The sequence below is a fragment of the Mus pahari genome, chromosome 21 (genome assembly GCF_900095145.1).
Source record: "Mus pahari chromosome 21, PAHARI_EIJ_v1.1, whole genome shotgun sequence".
In the NCBI taxonomy this organism is placed as follows: Eukaryota; Metazoa; Chordata; class Mammalia; order Rodentia; family Muridae; genus Mus; species Mus pahari.
The window spans coordinates 3,013,533-3,037,600 of NC_034610.1; the positions used below are offsets into that span (position 1 = coordinate 3,013,533).

At 45.7% G+C, this 24,068-nt stretch overlaps 1 protein-coding gene and 1 pseudogene across 1 annotated transcript in view; both read left to right on the forward strand.

Moving 5' to 3' along the window:
* The window catches only part of Tulp4 (TUB like protein 4), a 116,582-nt gene that overhangs the window by 82,353 nt on the left and 10,161 nt on the right, over window positions 1-24,068 (forward strand). Inside the window, 9 exon segments of the mRNA XM_021221738.2 lie at window positions 567-701; window positions 5,769-5,935; window positions 8,219-8,308; window positions 8,310-8,444; window positions 9,484-9,718; window positions 12,854-12,998; window positions 15,616-15,760; window positions 17,436-17,529; window positions 22,858-23,001. Of these exon segments, the coding sequence (XP_021077397.1) occupies window positions 567-701; window positions 5,769-5,935; window positions 8,219-8,308; window positions 8,310-8,444; window positions 9,484-9,718; window positions 12,854-12,998; window positions 15,616-15,760; window positions 17,436-17,529; window positions 22,858-23,001 (1,290 nt within the window).
* LOC110338108 lies at window positions 17,978-20,794 on the forward strand (annotated as a pseudogene).

Consider the following 24,068-nt stretch of genomic DNA (forward strand, 5'->3'; position numbering starts at 1 on the left):
GAGAGAGAGAGAGAGAGAGAGAGAGAGAGAGAGAGAGAGAGAGAGAGAGAGAGAGAGGGAGAGAGGAGACAGAGAAAGACCCTGAGCGCGGCAGGGCTCCCTTCACTTGCCCCATTCCAGGCCAGAGTGTGAGCTCTATTACTAGACAGCCTTTAGGACACTGGTGCTTTGAATGAGCATGGCCTCCCTAGGCACATGTGTTTGAGTCCCCAATTGATAAAACTGTTTGGGAAGGACTTAAGAGGTGTGGCCTTGGAGAAGGTGTGTCACTGGGTATGGAATTTGATGTTTTGAAAAGCCCACTCCATTCCCAGTTATCTCTCTCTGCCTCTTGCTTACACACAAGGATCCAAGCTCTCAGCTGCTGTTTCAGTGCCACACCTGCCTGCTAACCCACTGCACCTGGGAACCCCACATTAACTGTTTCCTTTTGTAAGTTGCCTGAGTCGTGGTGTTCTGTCGTGGCAATAGAAAAGTACTAAGTGAGGTGTCAAACAGCGCAACCTTAGACATGGGCCAGGTTGTGCTCACTGCCAGCTATTCACTGGGCCCTTGTGTTTCCACAGATGGACCTGCGGCGTACCCCATCCCTGTGCAGAACATCAAGCCTCTGCTNACCGTCAGCTTCACCTCCGGAGACATCAGCTTAATGAACAACTATGACGACTTGTCTCCCACTGTCATCCGTTCAGGGCTGAAAGGTACAAAATATGCCATTCCCTAACCCCACAGGTGGCATCTGTGCACACCTGCCTTCCAATCTGGTGCCTTCCCATGTAGCTGCCGGGTTCTCTCCTGTGTGATGGTCTTTGGGGGCTTAGTGGAGTCTGTGAGAGAGAACATTCTGCTAAGCTCCTCTGCTCGCCTTAAGTCTATAGCTGCCCTCATGGAGCTTAGGAGCAGATTCCTGATACTCAGTCTGAGTCCTAGCCCGCTCCTTTCTCCACTCTGGCAAGAATGGCCTGCTGGTGACTATATTTACATCCGACTGTCACTTTATTCAAATGGCAGCAGATGGCACCATGTTGTCCTTTACCCAGAAGCCCTTAAGAGTTTTGGCAAGCTTATAAGGAGTTGATCATTGTACAGTGGAGTTCCTTGAAAGACCTGTGTAGGTTCCAGACTGTCATACCCATGCAGGGCAATGATAAGTGCTGCTACATTGCTGGGAGGAAATGTTTTCACAAGAGAAAAATGACTGGGGCTGTTCTGGTTGTGTACTTCAAGGTTACTAGAGGCAGAGTGGCCTTGGTAGATTTTTTGCTAACAACAATCTTGCCTCTTCAGGATTCACTCAGGCAGAGTGGAAAAAAATTAAATTCTAAGCCTGGGCTGGTTCTGGTCCTTGCTATTACTGGGCTTGCTGTCATCTGCCTGGGGATACAGAGGGGACTGCCGTGCAGCCTCACTGTCTTAGCTGGCCGCCGTGCAGAGTCCCTGCCATGCAGCAGCTGCTGCTTCTCCAGGAACCACAGGGATGTGATGAGTCGTGTCTGCACATCACACTTGGCAACAGTATATGGCACCTATCTGCACGCCCACACACTTACTTACTAAGTCTGTTTTCAGATTAAGGCATAGTTTTAAGCAAATTGTACTCGTTCATAGGTATCCATTCTGCTTTTTAGAACTGCACTTGTAAGGAGTTATTTAGTCTATAAGCTCCCCTTGACTAAGTAATTTACCTCAAACTTCTGCTTAGCTCACAAGGAGCAGGAGATGGGGTTTGGGCGTGCTATCCGTCCCTCCCTGCTTTTACCTGAGTCATGAACTCAGGTGTTCTCTGATGCAAGCAGTGGCGGCGTGTTTCTAGGTGATACAGGTGGATTCCAAAGACCCTCACATTGCATCCCATGTGATGAGGAAACAAAGATATGCTTCAGTCCCCCTGCCCACCTCCCAGCACGTTCAGACAGCACCCCACCCCACCCCAGCACCAGCACTTTCAATGACTGAGCCGTCTTTCCAGGCTCAGAATTGCACTTTTCTTCATTTCAGTTAAAGTCTGTGGGAATCATGCAGGTTTGGGATGGGTGTGTAGCTGTGTTGCCACCTTCCTCCTGTAGCACGCCTCCACCTTTCAGTCCTGACTCTGTCCTTTGAGGATGTATGGAGGCCAGAGAATGCCCTCGGACGTCATCCTCTGAAATAGTAGCTGCTTTCTCGGAGACTGGGTTGGTTACTCATGGCCGAATGCTCTGAGTTAGACTAGGCTGGTGGGCTACCTCTCTAGCAGTAGATTACAAGCATGCACCACCACATCTGGCAATTACTTAAGTTCTAGGGACTCAACTCAGGTCCTGATGTTTACAATAAAACACTTGACAGTGTGGGCTAGTTCCCCAGCCTTTAAAAGGAAAAGAAAACCAAACAACAAAAACATTCTTTAAATAAAAACACTTCTCCTGATTTTACCACCATGCAATTACTAAGTTGTGTATCTGACCCCTTTCAGTCACTTCCCATCCATATGTATATGTACACACGTGTACACACAGACATACATATATCTTTTAGTTAATAAAAAAAGCAGCTGTTTACCATAGAAAACTAAGGGGTAGAGGACAGTGTTGACCTCTAACTCCCAAATGGTGTTACAGTATTTATGGTACCATCTCTTTCCTGCCGAGTCTTAGCTCCCACCCTTTAAAGGTCCATGAGATTGGCTTATGGAATACTCTAGTTTCCTTCTGTTGATGTGTTAAACACTTAGCAAAGGCGCCTCTGGGGGGTGAGGGTTCTTTGTATTGCATTTCCACAGTCAGTCACAGAGGGCAGTCAGCTCAGGGATTCAAGCAGGAAACTTGGAGGAATGCTTTTGCTGTCTCCACCACCTGCCCAGGGAATAGTACCTCCCACAGCAGACTGGACCTCTCCACATTAAGTAATAGTCAAAATAATGCCCACAAACATCCAGTAGGCCCATCCCGCAGGTGAAATTCTCTGGTCAGATGACTCTGAGCTTTGTCAAGTGGACAGTTAAAGATGACCAGGACAAGGAGAGTAGTATAAATCTGCTATTTTTCTTTGCATAAAATGCCTAAAGGGCTCAAATGTGAAGGCCTGAAATCACTGAGAGAAGTAGGGGAAGCGTGAGAGCAGACCACCTAGATGCCATGAGCTGCGGGACCCTGCGTGTCAGGAGCTGCAGCAAGAGCACAGACATGCACTGGCTGTCTCCACATGTATTCCAAATAGTATCGCCAGAGATTTAAGAACATTAGTCCTAAGAATCTTAGAAAGAAACATTGGAAATCATTTTTAAAAGTGACTCAAGCATAATTTATTTTTTAAAACCCGAAAAGAAGTATGTCCCAATCATACCCAGGCTTCTAACATCCGAATGAATACTTGCTTTTATTCTTGTTTCCCCATCAACTTATGACTGTTTCAAATTTCCATCCCAGGAACTCTGTCCCTGTAGAGAACTTAGTACCTTGGTTACGGTGGAAAATTCCAGGTGGTTTTTTGTTAGTTGTCAGGGCTCGAGAGGTAATGGAGTACACTGTGTTCAGTACGGCTGAGCCCTGCTGACCTCAGAGAAGCCAGTGCTTTCCGCTGTACCCCTGCATGAACGACAGCTTTGATCATAAAGACTTAGCCTCACTGTCACCTCTAACCCAGAGACCCCTGGAGATCCCAGCATCTGCTTGCCTTGGCTCTGAGGATTCTGAAGGCATTGTGCATCCAGGCCAGTGCTGCAGGGGCAACAGCTTGTTCTTGCCTTCTAGTTTTTAAATCCACGTTGTGTCAAAAATTTCAGAATCTTCAAAAAACGAAAGAAAGAAGTGTGGTATAGCCACTCAGCAAGGTGGGTTAGGCGAGGGCCTTGGGAGCATGGCGTCTCTCTCCCCCATCTCGGGAGTGCTGGCGGGGTGGTACAGTCACTCAGCAAGGTGCATTGGGTGAGGGCCTTGGGAGCATGACGTCTCTCTCCCAGTCTCAGGAGTGCTGGCGGGGTCCTCTTGTTGCTGCTTCACTCTGACTTTTCCTCTAGTTTCTTTGTATGCAGAATGCTATTGTCCAGAGCAGGTCATTTCAGTCTCAGTCGTGACAGGCTTTTCTCTAGACACACACGATCTGGCATCAGGTGTACAGAGCACACTATAGATATGTCCTCTAGTTCCCTCTCCTTTTGTATTGGAAATCTTGGTAACCAGGGTAGTTATTTGAGTTTTTTTTAAAAAAAAATTGTTTTCGACTGAGTTCCAGGACAGCCAGGGCTATGCAGAGAAACCCTGTCTCAAAAACCAAAACAAAACAGAAAGTGTTTGTCTGATTCCAGCCTTTTCTGTTCTATGCTTGAAGCTCTTGAGCTATTCCCTGGTTTCTACTCTGTTCTGACCTAATGAGAAAGGTCAAGGAGACTGCCTTGCCTCAGGGAGTGCTCTCTGGCTTCTCCAGCAGGTGAACGAGCTCGGCTACTACAGAGTGCTCGAGCTGCAGCATCAGAGTGTTTTCATCACATGGAGTTTGATCTCGTGTGACCTGGTATAGGGTGGGCACTGAATTCTAGCCCTGGATTCTGATCTGTGTTCAGTGATTTAGTCCAACCCCTCTACAAAATAGATCTGTTTTTCAGAGGACTGGGTAACCAGATGGTAGTTTGAAGGCACTGAGAGAAGCGAAAGAGCCTGTGCATCTTACTAGTACTAATAGGTGTCTGCCTGCCTATCATCTATCTTACCTGTCTATCCATTTTATCAACAGGAGGTAAGTAGGTGCGTATAGTAGAATAAGACACAGCATTCACTAGCCATTTGTAGGTAGTCATTTCATTTCTAGTGAGAAGATTACTCTACTCATGCTACCTGGCACTCAGCAGGAATGCCTTTGTTCTTTCTCATTTCACATCATCAGTGTCCAGCAAAAAGTCAGAGTTCTACTGTGCACACATGGATCCAGGGCCTCAACTTTATGCCAATGGTCCCCAAATATCAACTACTAATTGGGGTTTACCTCAATCTTTTTTATTCTTTTTTTTTCAATCTATTTTTTAAAAAAGATTTACTTATTATATATTATATCCTGTAGCTGTCTTCAGACATACCAGAAGAGGGTGTCAGATCTTGTTATGGATGGTTGTGAGCCACCATGTGGTTGCTGGGATTTGAACTCAGGACCTTTGGAAGAGCAGTCCGTGCTCTTACCCACTGAGCCATCTCACCAGCCTCCCAATCTATTTTTTTAATTGGAGAATTTATAAATAAACTTTTAGTCATATATGGGCATGAAGGGAGGACACAGTAGGAAAGCCCTGATAGAACACGACTCAGCTATAGGTCTTACCTTACTTAGTAGTTGACAATTTTATTGTGAGAATGATGATACTGGCAGTACATATTCAGCATTCCAGCATTTCCTTATTTTTAGCCTATATATTTATATGTATATATCTCTGTATATGCTGTAATTATTCGATCTTGCTACATAACCCAGGCTGGCCTTAACTGTGACCCTTTTGCCTTCACCTACCAAGTACCTAGACTTACAGGCACATGCTGCCATACCTGGCTTTACCTTGTAGGGTTTCTTAGAAATTATTTTTGAATTAGTTATGTTCCAAAGGAGCAGCAATCGCCATCTAAATAAATTCCTGTTTTTAGAAGAGTATTATTATCTTGTACAAAGTATACCTCAGGAAAGAAAGTCTGAAGAGCCTCTGTTGGCTGTTTAGGAGCTGTGTTTTAAGCTGCTGAAGACAGAACGATGTGGCTGATGAGGAAGGCTGTGTCCTCGTGCTAACCAACCCTTTCGTGTGGTTGCAGAGGTGGTGGCCCAGTGGTGTACACAGGGAGACTTACTGGCAGTTGCTGGGATGGAGCAGCAGGCCCAGGTCAGCGAGCTGCCCAATGGTCCTCTTCTGAGGAGTGCCATGGTCAAGTTCTACANTGTTAGAGGAGAGCACATTTTCACTCTGGATACACTCGTGCAGGTAAGAACACTTGAAAATGCAGTGGGATGCTATGCTCTGTTTTTGGTGAATAATCATGAGTTAGTTATTCTTACTGTAATTAGCTTTGGCAAGCTTTATTTTAATCTTTTTCCCAACTGATTCTTGGCCTGAAAACCAGGGAATTAGGGAAGAAAGCAGCTTTTACCTTTTAACCAAAATGCTCGGTTCCATTTTGAAATCAAATGATTTGAGAGTTAATATAGGAATCTGCTTCAGGAAAAGCCCAGATGATGAATTCTGAGTCTTCACACAGCTGTTTGTAAGGGGAATTTCTTCCTATAACAAAAATGAAGTTAACAAGAGAAAAGTAGAAACAGAACTGAGTAACACTTTAGAGTAGATCTCAGAGGGCAATATTAGACTGCACGCTAAACACAGAGCAAGAGGGAAAGGCTTGTCAGAAATAAACACTGTAAGCCAAGGCTGCGGTTTGCTCCAGAGCCTTTTCTACAAGTGTCTGGCAGTCATTTTCTTTGTCCTGGTGGAGACAAATGGAAGTCCCAGATCTGTGCAGCACAGTGTCCTCCATTTCTGTGATTCACACTCTGTGCCCTGGGAAATAGATCAGAGAGCATGTAGCTTGTGACTGAGCACAGTGCCCATCTTACAGTGGCCATCTGGCTTACAGGGCAAGGGGGAACTTGCCAGCCTTTTCATGGCCAAGTCATATTCTTATGTGAATATAATACACCTCATTTGCCTACTTATACACCATGGACATTTGAGTTCCTTCTAGCTTTGGCTGTTCTTTGTTTTATTTGAGACAGAGTTGGGGCTGGAGAGATGGCTCAGAGATTAAGAGCACTGACTACTCATCCAAAGGTCCTGAGTTCAAATCCTAGCAACCACATGGTGACTCACAACCATCCGTAATGAAATCTGACGCCCTCTTCTGGTGTGTCTGGAGACAGCTACAGTGTACTTACATATGATAAGTAAATCTTTAAAAAAGAGAGAGACAGGGTTTCTCTTTGTAGCTTAGCTTGGCCTAAAACATGATATGTAGACTATGCTGTTCTTGAAATCACAGAGATCTCTCATCCCTCTTTCCCAAGTGCTCATGTTAAAGGCACATTCCTCCATACCTGGCTGACTACTGTGAATAATGCTGCTATGAACTTGGGTGCATAAATATCTCAACCCTTCTTTAAGTTCTTTTGGCCACGTACCCAGAGATTCACTTCTCGGTCATGTGATGTCAGCTGACCTACCATTTTCCATTGCTGCTGCTTGTTTATCCATTCCTTCCCACCTTTCTAACTCACAGTTTTTCTGTCTTCATAAGTGTCTTCTGGACGGTGTGCTTTTGTGGTTTGGCCATGAGTAGTAGCTGTCATAGTGGGTATGGTGCGCCTTCATTGGGGCTCTTATCTCGGTTGACTGACAAGATCTCAGGGTACTGAAAAGATCTCTCTGCTGATTTGTGTGCTGTTGGAGATGGCTCTTAAGAACTTTGCTCATTTGTAATCAAGCTATTTTGTTTTATTTGTAGGGTTTTAAAGTATCATTTGATATCTTTGTGATCAAATAAGTATGTACATATCTGATCCCGTATTAATCCGAGCAGAGCAGAGCTGATACGATGAGAAGTGACAATGTGGCTGGCGTAAGCCTTTAAGGACTCCTTGCTCGGCTTATATAATATACTCTCTCTTAGATAATACTTTTGAGTTTGAGATTTATTTCAGTAAAAGAAGTTTCTAAGGTACACACATTTGGATTGCAGCTTGTGTTTTCCTTAGGAACCCTGCTTCCCCACCTCTTCCTTTTCCAAAGAGAAGTCTACTTGCCATTCCCGGCCCATTGTTTTGAGGACAGTTGAGGACAGTGGTGGCTTTATTCCTGGGGTCCCAGAAGCACCATGGTACTACCTTCCCCTGTAATTTTCATAACGTTTCTGCTCATCTCGTAAGAAAAATTAGGAGGCTTTGAGCTGGGGGTTAGTCCTCCAGTTTCTTGACTCGGAGCCCCATATCCAGTGTTAATTTGACCCTGAAGTGTTGTCTCATGGAAGAATGGGAACAGGTCATGTGGTCTATCTCTTTATCACCTTCTAATTCATGGACACCACCCCTGGTAGGATAATTTGAGGATCTAGATGGCCAGCCCTGTAGTACAGATTGATGGGTGTACCTTAGGGACCATTTCAGACTCTACTATACTTTGGAATTCCAATGGTTTCAAAACTGGCAAATGACTTTATTTTTCTGAGACAAGTTTAAGTGTGTGCCCCACGTGCCATGTGCCTTCTTTCTTTGGTAGCGCCCCATCATCTCCATCTGTTGGGGCCATCGGGACTCCAGGCTGCTTATGGCATCAGGACCAGCCCTGTATGTGGTTCGTGTGGAACACCCGAGTGTCCAGTTTCCAGCTGGTGTGCCAACAGGCCATCGCCAGCACCCTTCGAGAAGACAAGGATGTTAACAAGCTGACCTTGCCCCCTCGTCTCTGTTCCTACCTGTCCACTGCCTTCATCCCCACTATTAAGGTAGTCTTCCCCTTCTGTTCTTCCTGTTCTCCCTTCCTAGCCTTTCTACCACAAGAAACAGGAGAGCTGGGGAGGGTACCAGAGGAAATGCAGACTTCCCGTCTCTCCGTTAGAGTGCCTGAGGATGGCTGCGTGGACTTGCAGAAACCTGTATGTTCTCCTGTCTCTGCAGCCTGCCTGGCATTCCTGCTAGTGTCCGCTTTGCTCTATGTGGGGGGCTTCCTTTCTCATGTCCAGCTTGATTATTGTGTCAACCTGACGGTCAAAAAGGCAAACTGTTTAAATAAATAGTACTGACAGTACACCAAGTACTTTATGAAGACATTTTGTTTAGTCTTGACTTCCTGCAGACTCTAACATTGTTTCCTCTTGATAAAGCAGGAAAGAAGTTTATGTGAGGAAAATGGCTTGTTCTGAAGCTAGTTAGGAGACTCATTAGGATTCGATCAGACCAGTTCTCAGGCTTGCTCTCCTGTTCGCTGTACTGAGCGTGACCCCTACATAGTGCAGTTCCCAGCCATCTTTTATACAGACTGTCATCCTATATAAAATGCCTGTCAAGTGACAATATGTGAAATAGACCAGCCAGTCGCCACTCATACTGGGCTTCTGTTGACCTTATGCCCCGTACATTCAGGGCCTTTTCTCTACTACATCTCTAGACTGACTTTGATCACTTTTCTCCTAATACATTAGTCTTGAGTTCAATGGTTCTTCTTTTCTAAGCTGCCATACAATATTTATAATATAATAATATAATATAATATAATATAATATAATAATTTCAACTCTTGTGTGAAATCTCAGAAAAAGTAGGTGTCAGAACTGTCACCGGTTGCAGTTCATTGTCCAAAGTGGGACCCTCAATTGCTGTTGAAAAGCCTCCACAGTCTTGAGCAATCTTCTCCAGCATATAGCTGACCTCTACCTAACCTAAACTCTGCCAGAGCATCTGTGACAGAAACCGGTCTGCTCTGTGCCTGCTCTTTTTCTTTCTGGGACCCCAGATCTGCTTTTTCTACCTGTGTCCTGCCTCTAGCCCCCGATTCCAGACCCCAACAACATGCGAGACTTTGTCAGCTACCCCTCAGCGGGCAANGAACGGCTGCACTGCACCATGAAGCGTACAGAGGATGACCCAGAGGTCGGTGGGCCCTGCTATACACTCAACTTGGAGTATCTGGGAGGACTCGTGCCCATTCTCAAGGGGAGGCGCATCAGCAAACTGNGGCCAGAGTTTGTCATTATGGACCCTCGGACAGACAGCAAGTCAGGTAGGCCCTTTGCTGCAGGGACTGAGACTCCACTCTTGTGTGGTTGTGAAATATCACCCTTAAATCATACAAGGAGGATACCAGTTTCTGAGACTGTTTGATGCTGGTTAGTGTGGCACACTGTTGATGGTCCTCACTTCCTGGCTCCCACCTAAGTGAGCAGTTTTCTAAACGCCCTTGCTGGGAGGAGTTCAGAGCACTCCCTGCGGGTCAGATTGAGGAAACATCAGCTCTCACAGCAGGGAAAGCTACTAGTATAGGCTTTTGGCCCTGAGTGCAGCCCTCTCACCGTCACTGAGTAAGTACTCATTGAGCACCTGGAGGCAGTACTGAGGGAAGGAGAAAACAGTAAGTCCTGCCTTCCCAGGAGGGTGACATAGCTCAGATTTGCAAGCCTGCAGCCCACTTTCAGTCTTGGACTTTTGCCTCTGCCCTGCTAATCCACTATTTGGTTTTTCAGTTTGTTCTTGTGAAATTTCTTACAGACCCATTATCACTTCAACGTGACATGAAGCATCATTCTGTTCTTATGGGCATCAGTGTTCAGGTATATTAAAAGGGGCCTCTCTGCAGGATCTAGACTGAGGCCCCCGCAGGAAGGGACTGTGAGGTTTTTGTGCCAGTTAGTTGCCAGCTGAATGTACATGTACCTATGAGTACCTGCAGCTTAACATTCTGCCACCTTCATGAGACCCCTGCCACAGTGGAAGGCACAGCATTGGCCTTGGTGTCCATCACCTATCCTAGTGTCCACTACAGTCATCCTTGTCAGGAGCCTGCTTGCCCTGGAGGGAGGAACTGGTCATCTTTGTAGCACTAGACCTGGAGACAACATTATTCATACTGGGTTTATTTCATTAGTTAACGCTCTTAACTTCCTAGTGTCAGTTCACCCTGCAGACTGGTCTTTGTTCTTTGTTGCATCCCTGAAGCTGCCATAGCATGTGTGACCAAGGTCTTCTCAGTTCTTAAAGCGGTGGCTGTGTTTGCCCTCAGCCTCACTTGCTGATGCCAGTATTTTACTGCGCCGTGTCCTAGATGTTACCACAGCAACCATGGCAGTGTTCACCACCACCACATGTTCCCATATAAAGTTAAAAGCAATAAGCCTCAGCTCTAAACTGTGCACGTTTGTCATCTTTCTTGATTTTTGATTCACATGATCAGCTAGTACCAAGGGCAGAGAGAGCAAGAAGAAGAAGAATTGAGGCCATGCAGTTAGGAGGGAAAGGACAGTGGGAAGTTGCAGGAAATGGCTTCAGGGGGCAGTTCCCCCAGAGAGTGCATGCTCCTCACTGTGTATTTGCTCTCCCAGGAACCTTGTCCAGGCACAGCTCTGAAAACCCAGGTCAAGACTGAATATTAAGATCTCCTGGGTGAAGGGCTTGCTTATTTCCCCCATGTGCCTGACCTCTCTCTGCAGAGAGGGCCGCAGCCTCCCAAGGCCAGATTTATCTGCCTGGCATGCCTGGTTTTCCTGAATGTTCATACTTGCCAGCTCACACCAAATACAGGCTGCTTAGTTGCTAACACATCTTTGGGAAATGAGGTATTTTATCTTAAATTTTTTATAACTAAAAGGTATAAAGTAAAGTGAATCTGCAAACACCAAGTCAACACCCACTCTGTGTGGTATATGAGCCCCTTGTGAACCTGCTCAAGCACAGGACAGTTTAAGCTCTTGAAAAGTTCATCAAATTTAAACACCTCATGACAGAAATAGAAGCTATCTCACAAGGCACAGTGTGACTAATTGGCAACTCAGTGGTATATACAAAATAACTCAGAGGACGGAGGTGACATGTAACCTTGACATGACAGGACTGTCATGGCATGAGAAGCTGATTAACCCTTCCTAGACTCCACAGCATTATTTCTCAACATAACGACCCTTGGAGCCATACAACAGAAAGCACCTGGATTTGCTCCTAATGGGGTCTGTTGTGGGACCTGGGTTCATTGGGAGAATTTTATGTACTTAATTTTGTGATTTACTGCTGGGAATGTTCGCCAAGTGTCTTGACAGATAGAATTATCATTGTGGGGGCTGGAGATGTACCTTTGTCTATATAGTGTTTGCTTAGCACACACAAACCCTGAGTTCAGTTCTCCCATAAACTAGGCATGGTGTGACATGGCTATATCCTTACCTTTCGGAATTAAAAGTAGGAAGAGTTGAAGAGTACAGTCATCCTCAGCTGTGTGGCAAATTCAAGACCATTCTGGGATAAGCACAAGGCGGGGCTATGGGATTGGGTGGCAAAAAGAACTGGTGTGTGAGAGTGGGGGGTGTCTACTTGCAGTTGTTTTTGTTTTTGTTTTTGTTTTCTTTCCGAGGCAGGGTTTCTCTGTAGCCCTGGCTGTCCTGGAACTCACTCTGTAGACCAGGCTGGCCTCAAACTCAGAAATCTGCCCGCCTCTGCCTCCCAAGTACTGGGATTGAAGGTGTGCACCACTACTGCCTGGGTTGTTTGTTTGTTTGTTTGTTTGTTGTTTTTCAAAGATATTTTTATTTGTATGAGTTCACCAGACACACCAGAAGAGGGCATCAGATCCCATTACAGATGGTTGTGAGCCACCAAGTGGTTGCTGGGAATTGAGCTCAGGACCTCTGGAAGAGCAGTCAGTACTCCTACCTGCTGAGCCATCTCTCCAGCCCCACTGTCCCTTTTTTAACACTTTGTTTAGGGCTTCTAATCTTTGTTCTGATGGCCAACTAGCAAAGTTATTAGGAACAGCTTCCTTGTGAAGCCCACACAGAGCTGCCCAAGCCTACCACTAAAAGTTCTCACTGCCCAGTCTCCCTGTCAGTGCTCGCCAGAGGTCAGCTAGACAGGATGGAATCGGGTTTTGTTTTTTAAAAACCAATTTTATTCATCAACAATTTCATGTTATCAATAAGCCACTCCCAAATCTAAATCCCCAAGAGGTGCCTCAGAAGTACCAAAAAAACAAACAAACAAACAAACAAACAGTAGTAGAAATTGCCTACTTCTTTTTAGAAAAGAACATAAAAAATGTAAAAGGAAAAGGACTACTTGTCAATATTTTAACATCTAATGTAACAAGGAAGCCCCTAAAGTCAGGCTATATAGCAGTAACAGTTGCTTACACCTTGCGATTGGTTTCTTACAGATGAGATCTATGGGAACAGCTTAATCTCTACTGTGATTGACAGCTGCAACTGCTCAGACTCCAGTGATATTGAACTGAGTGATGATTGGGCTGCCAAGAAGTCTCCCAAAATTTCCAGATCTAGCAAATCGCCCAAACTCCCCAGGTAACAGTAAGCTCCCTTTATTGTGCCTCTCTACATGACGTGACATTGCTCTAGATCCAGGGTTGAGTTCCAACTGACTGTAAGGAGGATTCTGAACCTCGTGGGTCCAGATTGCTGCTTAGGTCTAGAACCATTTCTACCCAAATAAACCTGGCTGCACTGAAAAGAAGAGGAAGGAAAGGAAGGTCACACTTACACAGCTGCAAAATCAACTCCCCTTTTGTTTTCTCACCACTTTTCATTCTGGAAGATTCATTCTGGAATAATTACAGCTTGCCTGCCTGCCTTTCTCCTCCAGGGTAGAAAGTAAATGAAGGGCCTGAAGGCATCACTAGGGTCAGCAGTGAAGGCATGTGACCTGGAGCAGCCACTGCTTCCCAGTTTCCTTGTTGTCCCTTCCAGTTTAAGAACAGGAAACAAGGTGTCACAGCAGATGTGTCATTGTGTTGACAACAGTGTCCAGCTCCGTGCCTCTGACACCGTCTGAGGAAGGCAGAGGTCTGATGTCACCACCTGGGAGAGCACTGTCTCCCTCCTCTGGCTGTCATGGCTGTATGACTCTACAGGACTTTCTGTGGACAGTAATGGACAGACAGAACCTCATCAAGGCCCTTACTTGTTGACAGTTATGTGATAGCATGCAAAATCAAGGTGCGAATTACATACCACCCTAGACATGCCCAGATGACCGTCTTCCAAATATCTGGTTCAATAGGCAGTAGGTTGACTAATGTGTCGCCATTTCAAGATAAAGGACATGCCCATCATTCCAGAAGGTTTCGTGTGCTTCTTGTATTCAGTATGGCTTTGTTCCTATAGGTTATTATTATTTTTTTTTTTACTGTTGAATCTCATATGAATATGGTTATCCTTCATTTAGCTTTTTTTCTCATCACAATATCATAGATATCAATAGTTTGCCTTTTTATTTTAAAACACTTTATGGGATTATTTCATTATAACAAGCATATCACTATGTGTTATGTGCTTTCGCAGTCAATGGATATTGTGCAGTCTCTAGTTGGGACTGTGATGAATAAATCCATTATAAATTTTTTGTGCAAATCTTTTGGGAAATATTACACTCATTCCTCTTGCATATAGTCTTATAAAAAGGAGTTACATGGTCATAGATTAAATAATTTTAAACTTTAGTGGAAACTACCAAAGAGCATCACCAAGTGACTATACTAAATTAAATTTCTACAACAGTATAGAAGGTTTCCATTCTCATTTCCAGCTTTGTGGTGACTTTAAGAGTTTGACCCATTCTAGATAAGTGTGTGGCTGTGTAGTAACAATGGCACTGGAGTTTGATTCTGGAATCTCCAGGGACTGGTGATGTCGAGCTGAGCCCTTGTCCTGTTTATATCAGCATCTGGTTATTGCCTTTGGTGAAGTATCTGTTTGAATTTTTCCTTCACTTTTTTTTTTTTTTAACTGGATTGTCTTAATGACTTTTAATAGAGAGGACTCCATATCAAATAGACGTTTTGCTAGATAGTCCAATATGAGAGGTCCATTTATAATCAGCCCCTCTTGTATTGCACTTAGGAAATCTCTCTAAGACCATGAGCGTCCTTCCTGCAGCTTTAAAATTTTATTTTTTACATTCAATCTCAGATCTGCTTTATAGCCAAACCACTGTTTGTATATGACACGAAGGGTAAACAATTATTTTTACTACCCAACTGTTCCAGGAATGTAATACATTGGGTTTGCTTTGTTTTCATCTAAAGTTTGTTTAAACTGTTCATAAAATTAGGAACTTGTGTCATTCTCTAGTGTTTTCCACCACCTAAGCAGATCATTTGCCACACATTTTATCTATAAATACCCTCTGAAGTTCCTGCCGTTCTTGTGAGTGGTGCCCCCTTCCTCATTCTCTGCCTGAACACTTACACAGCAGTTAAGCCAACAGTCTGTGCACAGCTCAGTCCTCCGTCTTTCCATTTTCCTGGAGCCTGAAGTTTCTTACCAATTTCGTAAACAGTATACATCTGCTGCTTCATGCACTTTTCATAGGACGTTATGAACCCTACCGTAGCTGTTTGCATAGCACTGACTTTTGAGTAGACTAGTGTAGACTACACCTATATCTTTATGTTGTAAATAAAGGAGCAGAGATAGAACATGGAATCAGAAGAAGCAGAAAAGCTTTAGATTCATTGATTTGACTTAAATATTATAGGTGGTGGTGTTAAATAATCTGCTAAAATCCAAACTGACCTAGAAGTTTTGTAAATCACAGTGTCGTTAGGATGAGAAAGGCTTCCCCCTGCCATCTCCCCTGGGCTGATTCCGCAAACCTGTGGCAGAAGGTATATGTGCTTTTCTAACTATACCATAAGGCAGTAGGTAGCGAGTGTACATTCTCTAGGCTCTTCAGGCGAGTCACCAGGTGTCACCTCCATTTTTAATTCTGCGTGTATTACTTGGTATTTAGTTGACATTCTTTCCCCTTGTTTCTAGATCAAAAGCAAGAGAGAGCTTTGTGAAATTAGTGCCCTAACCATTGAGAGCCAATGCTCTACAGCTGAGTGTCAGAGGGAGCGGGGTTCTAGACCCAGATGCATCCTTCTGTGCATGTCTGACCCCTCCTACCTTGTCCCCACAGGATCAGCATTGAGGCCCGAAAGTCACCCAAGCTTCCACGGGCTGCTCAAGAGATTTCTCGGTCTCCCCGATTGCCCATGCGCAAGCCCTCCATGGGCTCGCCCAGCCTGACCCGAAGAGAGTTTCCTTTTGAAGACATCACTCAGGTAGACTCACATAACTGACAACGGAGCCTGCACACAGTCCAGCCAGCAGGCTACCTGGAAGTACCGCCATCCTTCCCAGCTTGCCCATCTTGCTGATTGCCACACCTGCATGCATGCACACCGTGTGGCTGTGTACCTCTCTGTTGCTCGAGTCTTTCTCCAGGAGAGCTCTGAGTGAGGTGTATTCCCTTCTTCATGTCTGCCTCCTAGTCCTGCAGTGACTCCTCAGTTCCAGGAAGGACACACTGGCCATAGCCCACAGTCTGGCCTGGCCTGCCTTCTCTATGCCTGTGTTCTGCCACAGTCACCTCTCTAGCACCTCCCTGGTTTTGTCCTTGCTCTCAGCCCTAACTGTTCCAGTGTGAGCCTTCTCTGTGAAGGCTTCCTGCCCTGGACAGCTAATGTAGGCTAATGCCCTGCTGGTGTTTATCAAACACCTCTGTATACAAACCAACAAAAGCCTTATTGTCCATCCTTGGTCCTGAGTTCCTCCAGGAGCTATATTTTACTCAGGCCCACCTTGAGCATAGCACTGACTTTGTAAGATGCTTTTCATCCACACAAGAAACAGTAGAGTAATTGGGAATTTCGAGGACATAATGGATTCAGGTCAGCTGAAATCTGCAGAATTTATCCATGAGAAAAAGGAGAAATGACAAAATTGTGTCCCAATCATTTTGGTGGCCATTTTGTTTGTTTAGTTAGTTTAAGTTCTGTCTTTATTTCACACAATGTTATTTCTTTGTTATTTTATTAATTAGTTAATTAGTTTCAGATCTTTCTGGTAGCCCAGACTGGTCTGGACCTCATTGTACCCTGCCTCAGCTTCCCAGTTGCTGAGAGCACAGCCTGCCACACCTGCTCCCTGTTTTCCTGATTGTAACAGTGAGGCCACGCCCCCCTTCTCCTAGGCTCAGTACTTCTTCTTTGTCGGCACTGGTTGAAACTACAGACAGACACCACTACTCTGAGCTTTGATAGTCTTTTTAATTTTATTTTCGAGACAGGGTCTCCTGTACCCTGGGTGGCCTCAATTTTGCTTTGTAGCCAAGGATGACTTTGATCTTCTGACCCTCCCAACTTAACCTCCAAAGTCTGGGATTTCAGGCTTATATCACCAGGTTGTGCAATGGTAGAGGTCAACCCAAGGGCTTCATACATGCTGGGTGGGCATTCTGCACACTGAGCCACATTCCACAACCCTTTAATAACCCTTTAAAAGATGTTTTAATTTATGCATGTATGTGTGCTTGTGTGTGTTTATATGTACCAGGTGCATAGATGTATCTACTGAGGCCAGATCCCCTGGAATTGGAGCTACAGATGGTTGTGAGCCACCTGATGTGGGTACTGGGAATGGAACTCCTGGCCTCCATCAGAGCAGCACATGCTCTTAGCTGCTGAGCCATCTCCCGAGCTGCTAATGCCCTTTCAAAACTGAACACATGTGGACACTCAGAAAGAGCCAGCACTCCCAGCTCAGTGTCTACCACTGGGAAATGGCAGCCATCACGCTCCAGTTAACTAACCCCTGATCTGTATAATGGCATCAGGTGGAGAGTAAATGTTGCTGGCAATGTCTACTTAAGCATTTTACATGTTAGTTCATTCTAAGTAGACAATTGTATGAAATAGACTGAGTTTCTTTGTCTTTTTCTTTCCCCCTCCCCCACAGCACAACTATCTTGCTCAGGTCACATCCAATATCTGGGGAACCAAGTTTAAGATTGTGGGCTTGGCTGCATTCCTACCAACCAACCTTGGTGCAGGTAAAGACTCGCTCTATTTTCTCACCATCTCATTGGAAATCAATAAAAGTTCCCATTTCAACCTGTGGCAGTTTAAGTTAGAAAATGAGTTCTTAAGACAGCCGGGGACTCCTGTCTGTCTCCTTGACTCCAACCACTCGCTGTTAGAGAAACAGATCTGTTACTCAGTGGCTTCTCTTCCTGCTTTCATGTATTTTTCTTGGATAAGCTCTGCGTTAGTAGGCAAAATCTCTAGTAGATTTTGAAGGACTTGTAGACATTTGGCTGTGGTGAGCAGATCTAGGTTTCAGTGCCTGGGTTCTTACGTTACAAGAAACTTCGAAAGATAAGTTAAAGACCAAGAAGATAGCTGGCTCCTTTTCTTAAGAATTCAGGTCTTGCTTTTCCTTATCTAGTAAGCATCTACCTATGACAGGTTTAAGATACAGAGGGCACTTACATGAGGGGAATGGAGGCTGAGGCCTTGCCAGGTTTTGGTTTTTATTTGTATTCCTATCCCGGTGAGGAGTAAGTACCTTACTTCAGGGGCGGGAAGAAGTGGACTTAGTCACAGACCTTCCTATAGCAGCCTCTTCCTGTTTGCTGGGTCTTCCATGCATAGCTGTACTGCACTCCCTGCCCACCCCCATTGTATCTTATAAAATATAATGTGGTAGGAGGGGGCACCTCAGTGAACCCAGGTGTTCCCCTGAAGAATCCCCACCATGCAACAGGCTTAGTACAAAGGAAGTTTATTGAGGGAAGGGAAGGGGGCCTGGAAGAGGAGTAGAGGCAGAGAGAGAATAGGAGAAGGGGAGGGACGGGGGGAGAAAGAGAGAGAACACGAAATCAAGTGCAGGAGATCGAGTGTAGGAGAGAAATCAAGTGCAGGAGATCGAGTGTAGGAGAGCACTAGAATGCTAGAGAGCTGGGGTAGCCTGCAGTGCTTAAACACCAGGTTGGCTGGCACTGGGCTGACAGAGATGCAAGCTGTTGCTAGGTAGTCATTGAGCAGAGCCTAGAGGAATTGCCAACCCCATCTTCCTGGCTTGCCTCCTTGCTGATGTCACTTGTCTCTCTCTGGGAGGCCAGGCAGGCCTAGGCCCTTGATCTAGTGTGTGCTCTCTACAGCTAAATTTAAATTGTTTTTCAAGAATTATGTTTATAGAAGTTGTATCCTGTGCAGACTTATAAAATATTCTTTTTATTTATTTGTTTGTTTGTTTGTTTGTTTACTTTTTCTTTTTTTTTTTTCTTTTCTTTTTTCGAGACAAGGTTTCTCTGTATAGCCCTGGCTAGGCTTGTGCCACTACAGCCTAGCTAAAATAAATTATTCTTAAAGCCTGAGACTCATGGAGTCAGGGATGCCTCAGGTTGCTTGAGTTTCGAGACCAGAACACAGTAATAAAACCAAGTTTCAGCCCCGGTGGGGGTGGCTTTGATGACAGAGGGGGCTTTGGTGACAGAGGCGGTAGAGGAGGAGGCCAAGGAGGCTTTGGTAGTGGAAGTGGAGGCAGAAGGGGTGGTGGTTTCAGGGGACAAGGAGGTGGAGGTGGCCGAGGTGGAGGCTTCCAATATGGGGGCAATGTGGGGCATTGGGCCATGCACAGACAAGCTGGTCTCCAGTTGAGCTGAGGTCTGAACCCGAAGGGTGATAATTCACCTTCATGACACGACAGGTGTTCCCTCATGCTCCTGGAACTCTGGCTCCTGCCTAAGTTACCACCCCCCACAGCCCCAACAAGAGAAGCATGGTCAGTAGTTATGTAGGCAATGGCCCAAGCTTCTGACCTTCAGACTAAACTCCTCCCCAGTTACCTAGCAACAGTGAAGACCATAAAAAGGGCTGCTCAGCCCCGCTTGCTCTCTTGTCTCTCTCTTACTTTTCTCTCTTACTTCTTACCCCTCACTCTCACCCTTTCTCCTCTCTCTCTTTGTCTTCTCCTCTCCTCTCTCCTCGCCTCTCCTCTCCCTCTTACTCTCTCTCTCTCTCTCTAGCTTTTCCTCTCTCTTTTCTACCTTCTCTCTTTCCCCCTGCCTTTCTATAATAAAGCTCTAAAACCGTAGACTCTCTCTGCTTATTAAGGCCCACTGCGATGGAGGATGGGACAGGCTTTCTCCTAGTGAGTCGTTTCTAATCTCCTGTTAGAAGGCCTTCCTGTGCTCGTCAACATCCGCTGCTCTTACTCTCGCCAGTTGGGAACCTCTCTTCCCTCTTCCCTCTTTCCCATAACCCTGGGGCTTTAGCAAAGGAGCTCCAGGGCCCCTTGCCACCCCCAGAAGAGTGAGTCAAAGGCTTAGATGCTCACCAGGGGATGTGTGGAAAGCTTGTGGCAGCCCTCCCACACCTGACAGACCAGAGAATAGGTAAAACTCTGGCGGGGTATAGGTCTTCCCCTTCCCCAGGGCCCCCTTTTTTGTTCCCAACAGGGCAACAGGGGTCAAGGTGGTGGCCGGGGAGGCAAGAGAGGAAACCAGTCAGGGAAGAATGTGATGGTGGAGCTGCATCCACATGAAGGTATCTTTATCTGTCTGGGAAAGGAAGATGCCAAGATGCCCTTGTCGCAAAGAATCTCATCCCTGGAGAATCTGTGTATGAAGAGAAGAGTCTCTATTTCAGAGGGAGATGACGAATCCTAGGCGATGTAGACCAGATCCACATCAAGCGGGGTGGGAGTGGGGGGCTGGGGGGGAAGGTGCCCTACCTTGGAGCAGCTTCAGGCGCCACTGTTTCCCACGGCTCTGATATTGTTGGCTGGGATTGTCTGGTCTATGCAGTTGAGTTCTCCCACCACTCTGGCCGTGACCTCATCAACTTGAAGATGCTCGGCACCTACACAAATACCGAATGCTTATCTCAATGGTGGATGTCATCTTTGCTGATGTGGCCCAGCGAGACCAAACCCAGATTGTGTCCCTGAATGCCCACACCTTCCTGCAGAATAGAGGACACTTGGTGATTTCCATTAAGGTCAACTGCATTGACTCCACAGCCTCAGCAGAAGCTGTGTTTGCATCTGAATTGAAGAAGATGCGGCAAGAGAACACGAAGCCTCAGGAGCAGCTGACATTAGAGCCTTGTGAAGGAGACCACGCTGTGGATGTGGGTGTGTACAGGCTACCTCCCAAGGCTAAGAACTGAAGCTCAGAGCTGTCTGGATGGAAGAAAGTGTGTTGCTACTGTTGCACGTGTGCCTTTGGATTTTTTGGGATGGGGGGGTTGGTTGTTTTTTTTTCCCCCTATTAAAAGACTCATCTGTCAAAAAACTAAAAATAAAAAAAAAAATGAATTATTCTTGCAAACCAAATTCTAAAAGAGGATGGAGTGCAGCGGGGCCAAGGCTTGAGGTTCGACCTCTAGCACCATCACCTCAGCCCAGCTCAAAAGCTGCCTGCTCTATGTGTACCTGTAGGATGCACTTAAAACAGCACCAAGTTTAGAGCTTTCAGGATGAAGTTTTCAGTTCAAATAAAAGTGAAGCCAAAGTAGAACGTAAAAGTGAATTGGGTTTAGCCCTTGACCTCACAAAAAAATAAGGCTTGCTGTGTATAATGTGATAAAGAAATGCCGTGACAGGACCAGTGTGAGTTTTTGTGTGGTCAGTGTGGCTTTGCTGCATGAACAATGGGTCCTTCCTTTTCATGCCTCACTTCCTACCGTAGCACAGCTCTTGTCTCCAAAGGGAATTTCTTAGGCTACTTGAGTGCTTTGGAAGCTTTGATGACCACAAATGTCGAGTCGCTCACCTGTGCCCGACTAACTTGTTAAATGTCACCATTACCAACACCTTAGTAAGCCTCTGAGAAGTTAGCCTTTCTAAAATAAAGACTGGGAGAAAAGATTGAGGTGAAAGTTTATTTAATGTATCTTTTCCAGCTTCTGTCCTTCTGTTCTTGTGAGTAGATCCATAGTTAAGCCAGTTAGGGAAACTAACATGGGAGCCTCTGCTGTTGTGGTGTGGGTCCCAGCCTCTCAGAACAAAGGCTTCCTGAGACACAGCACTGGGATCACTGTTCTAACTGCAGAGCAATTGATCCATAAGCCTGTCGTGACCAAGCCTAAAGAACCCCCCCCTGATTATATTAGACAAGGCAAGGTTTGGGTTAGGAAGTGACTACTCATGTCACCTTATTAATCTCAAATACAATGTAGGATTCACTAATGTACATGGAAAGTGAGTATTCCCTATTATTCCTTACATTTATTAATTTGTTTCCTTCAGTTAGAACAGACTACATGGGCGAGAGGGGTGGGGGTAAGCTCAGTATAAAGACTTACTGCGGGAGAGGGCAGACAGCAAGTGGGACTGGCTTCATCCCTGGCAGCCTCCCTCCTCTTGGCACTGCCCTCTCCACTGTCCTCCCCCTCCTCCTCTGAGACAAGGTCTCAGTGTGACCATCCCACCCTCAGTTTAACTTATCTCCTCGCACTGCTGATGGAGGGCAGGAAGCCACACACCTCCAAGGCATGTGACATGTGACATCCCACATGAACTTGATCTATTTGCTAATGATCCCAGAAACTCACTGGCTGGGTCAGGGCCTGCTCACTTATTTGGTCACCTGTAGTCCTTGTGGGGTACACAGAGCCATGGTGGCTGTGACTGATCCAGGAAAGTTATTTCTTTTTAATTTTTTATATAACCTAAATGTTATTTCATAGACTCAGAATTCAGAAGTTTTCAAGGATGGTGAGAGTAGGGAAGAAGGGAGGGGGAGAGAGAGAAGAAATGGAAAGAAAGAAGCGAACAAGAGGAAGACAGAGAGAGGAAGAGAGAGACTCTTGTGGACGTTGTACATCGTGGTGCGGAGCCTAGTGCGCACCACGATGTACAACGTCCACAAGCAGAGCTTGCAATCCCACCAGCAATGGAGGAGTGTTCCTCTTTCTCCACAACCTCGCCAGCATCTGCTGTCACCTGAATTTTTAATCTTAGCCATTCTGACTGGAGTGAGATGGAAGCTCAGGGTTGTTTTGATCTGCATTTCCCTGATGACTAAGGACAGCCTGTACAAGTGCTGTTAAGTCCCTCCACAGAGCATTGCAGTGAGCCACAGGGAGGTGAGCCTTCACCCTGAGCAGCAGTGGCAGCTCCCCAGGCCTCCCTCCGTGTACCTACTCCTGAGGGTGGCACTCCCAGCACCACTCTCTGGTTACAAATGAAGCTTTTAAAGACTTTTTTTCCCTGTGTCTGCTCATTGTAAGGAAGGATAAGTCCAAGGCATGTTTTTGGCATTTAAAATTTGTGGTTCTATAGACAGACTAAGAACTTTCTGATCCCACATTGTGTTCATCAGCAGACACTAAAGGCGTGCCTCCACTAACTGAGTCTTCCTTCCTCTCACCAGTAATCTATAAGACCAGCCTGCTGCATCTCCAGCCTCGGCAGATGACCATTTATCTGCCGGAGGTCAGGAAGATTTCCATGGACTATATTAACCTGCCCGTGTTCAACCCAAACGTTTTCAGTGAGGATGAAGATGACTTACCAGGTGAGTCTCACAGTCCCTCTCTCGGTGGACCATGCCAGGGGCAGAGTGCTCCGTCGTTGAGGACAGTTGCTACTGAGGTTTGAAAACGGCCCACCTCACTCGCCAAGCTTAAGAGGCATAGTGGATCCTAGGAGGAAAACTGCCGGGGATGCTTTTTGGCAGGAAGGGAGCTCCCAGAGCATGGGTGGTTTAAATGGTAGTGACAAGTGACAGTTCACAGAGCATTTCTCACATCACGTGTTGCCTTTCTTTGCTTTCCATTGCTTACTTAAACACCGTGACCAAACAGCCTGGGGAGGAAAGGGTGTATTTCACCTCACAGCTTACAGTCTGTCAGGAAGGGAAGTCAAAGCAGGAGCTCAAATCAGGAACCTAGAATCAAGAACCTAATCTAGAAGGGCTGTGTAAAATCAGAGCTAAGTCCTGTCTCATCCAGCATCTGTCCTTTGTATCCCTGCTTTGGACCACCTCTCTAGGGGCCTCTAGTGCTCCCAGACCCCAGCTTCTCAAACCTACCCTATCTCTAGGACTCAGAGCCTTTGCATTTGAACACCCTTCCACCATACAGATCAAGTCACTGTACAGTGTCCTGACTTGACTTATAGATGCTATTTATTTAGCACACAACTTTTAAATTTTACTTTACAAACTGTCAGACATCTGTTGGCCTTGAGATTTCTTTGCTATAATAGGGGTTTCCTAAATAGTCTTGTTTTATTCCCAAATCAGAGTGTTTTTCCAGTGGCTTCCACCAAGTTGCTTCTTACTATTCTCAGTTACTCAAGGGCACTTGAGAAACATTCTTGCTTTTGAAATACAAGTTTTGTAGACCCGGACTCTCCTTCTGCACCAGCAACTGCCCTTTGGTGAGTGAGCTTGGGTGCGTAGCGTGACCCATGCTCTGCTGCTTCAGACTCGGCTTTGGGCGTGACTCATACTTTCCCTGGACAATCTCTTTGCTGTCCCAGATGCAGTGATTAGAGATTTTTCCTTCTTCACAGTTGAATTGCTGCAGTGACTCTGTGTGTGTGTGTGTGTGTGTGTGTGTGTGTGTGTGTGTGTGTGTG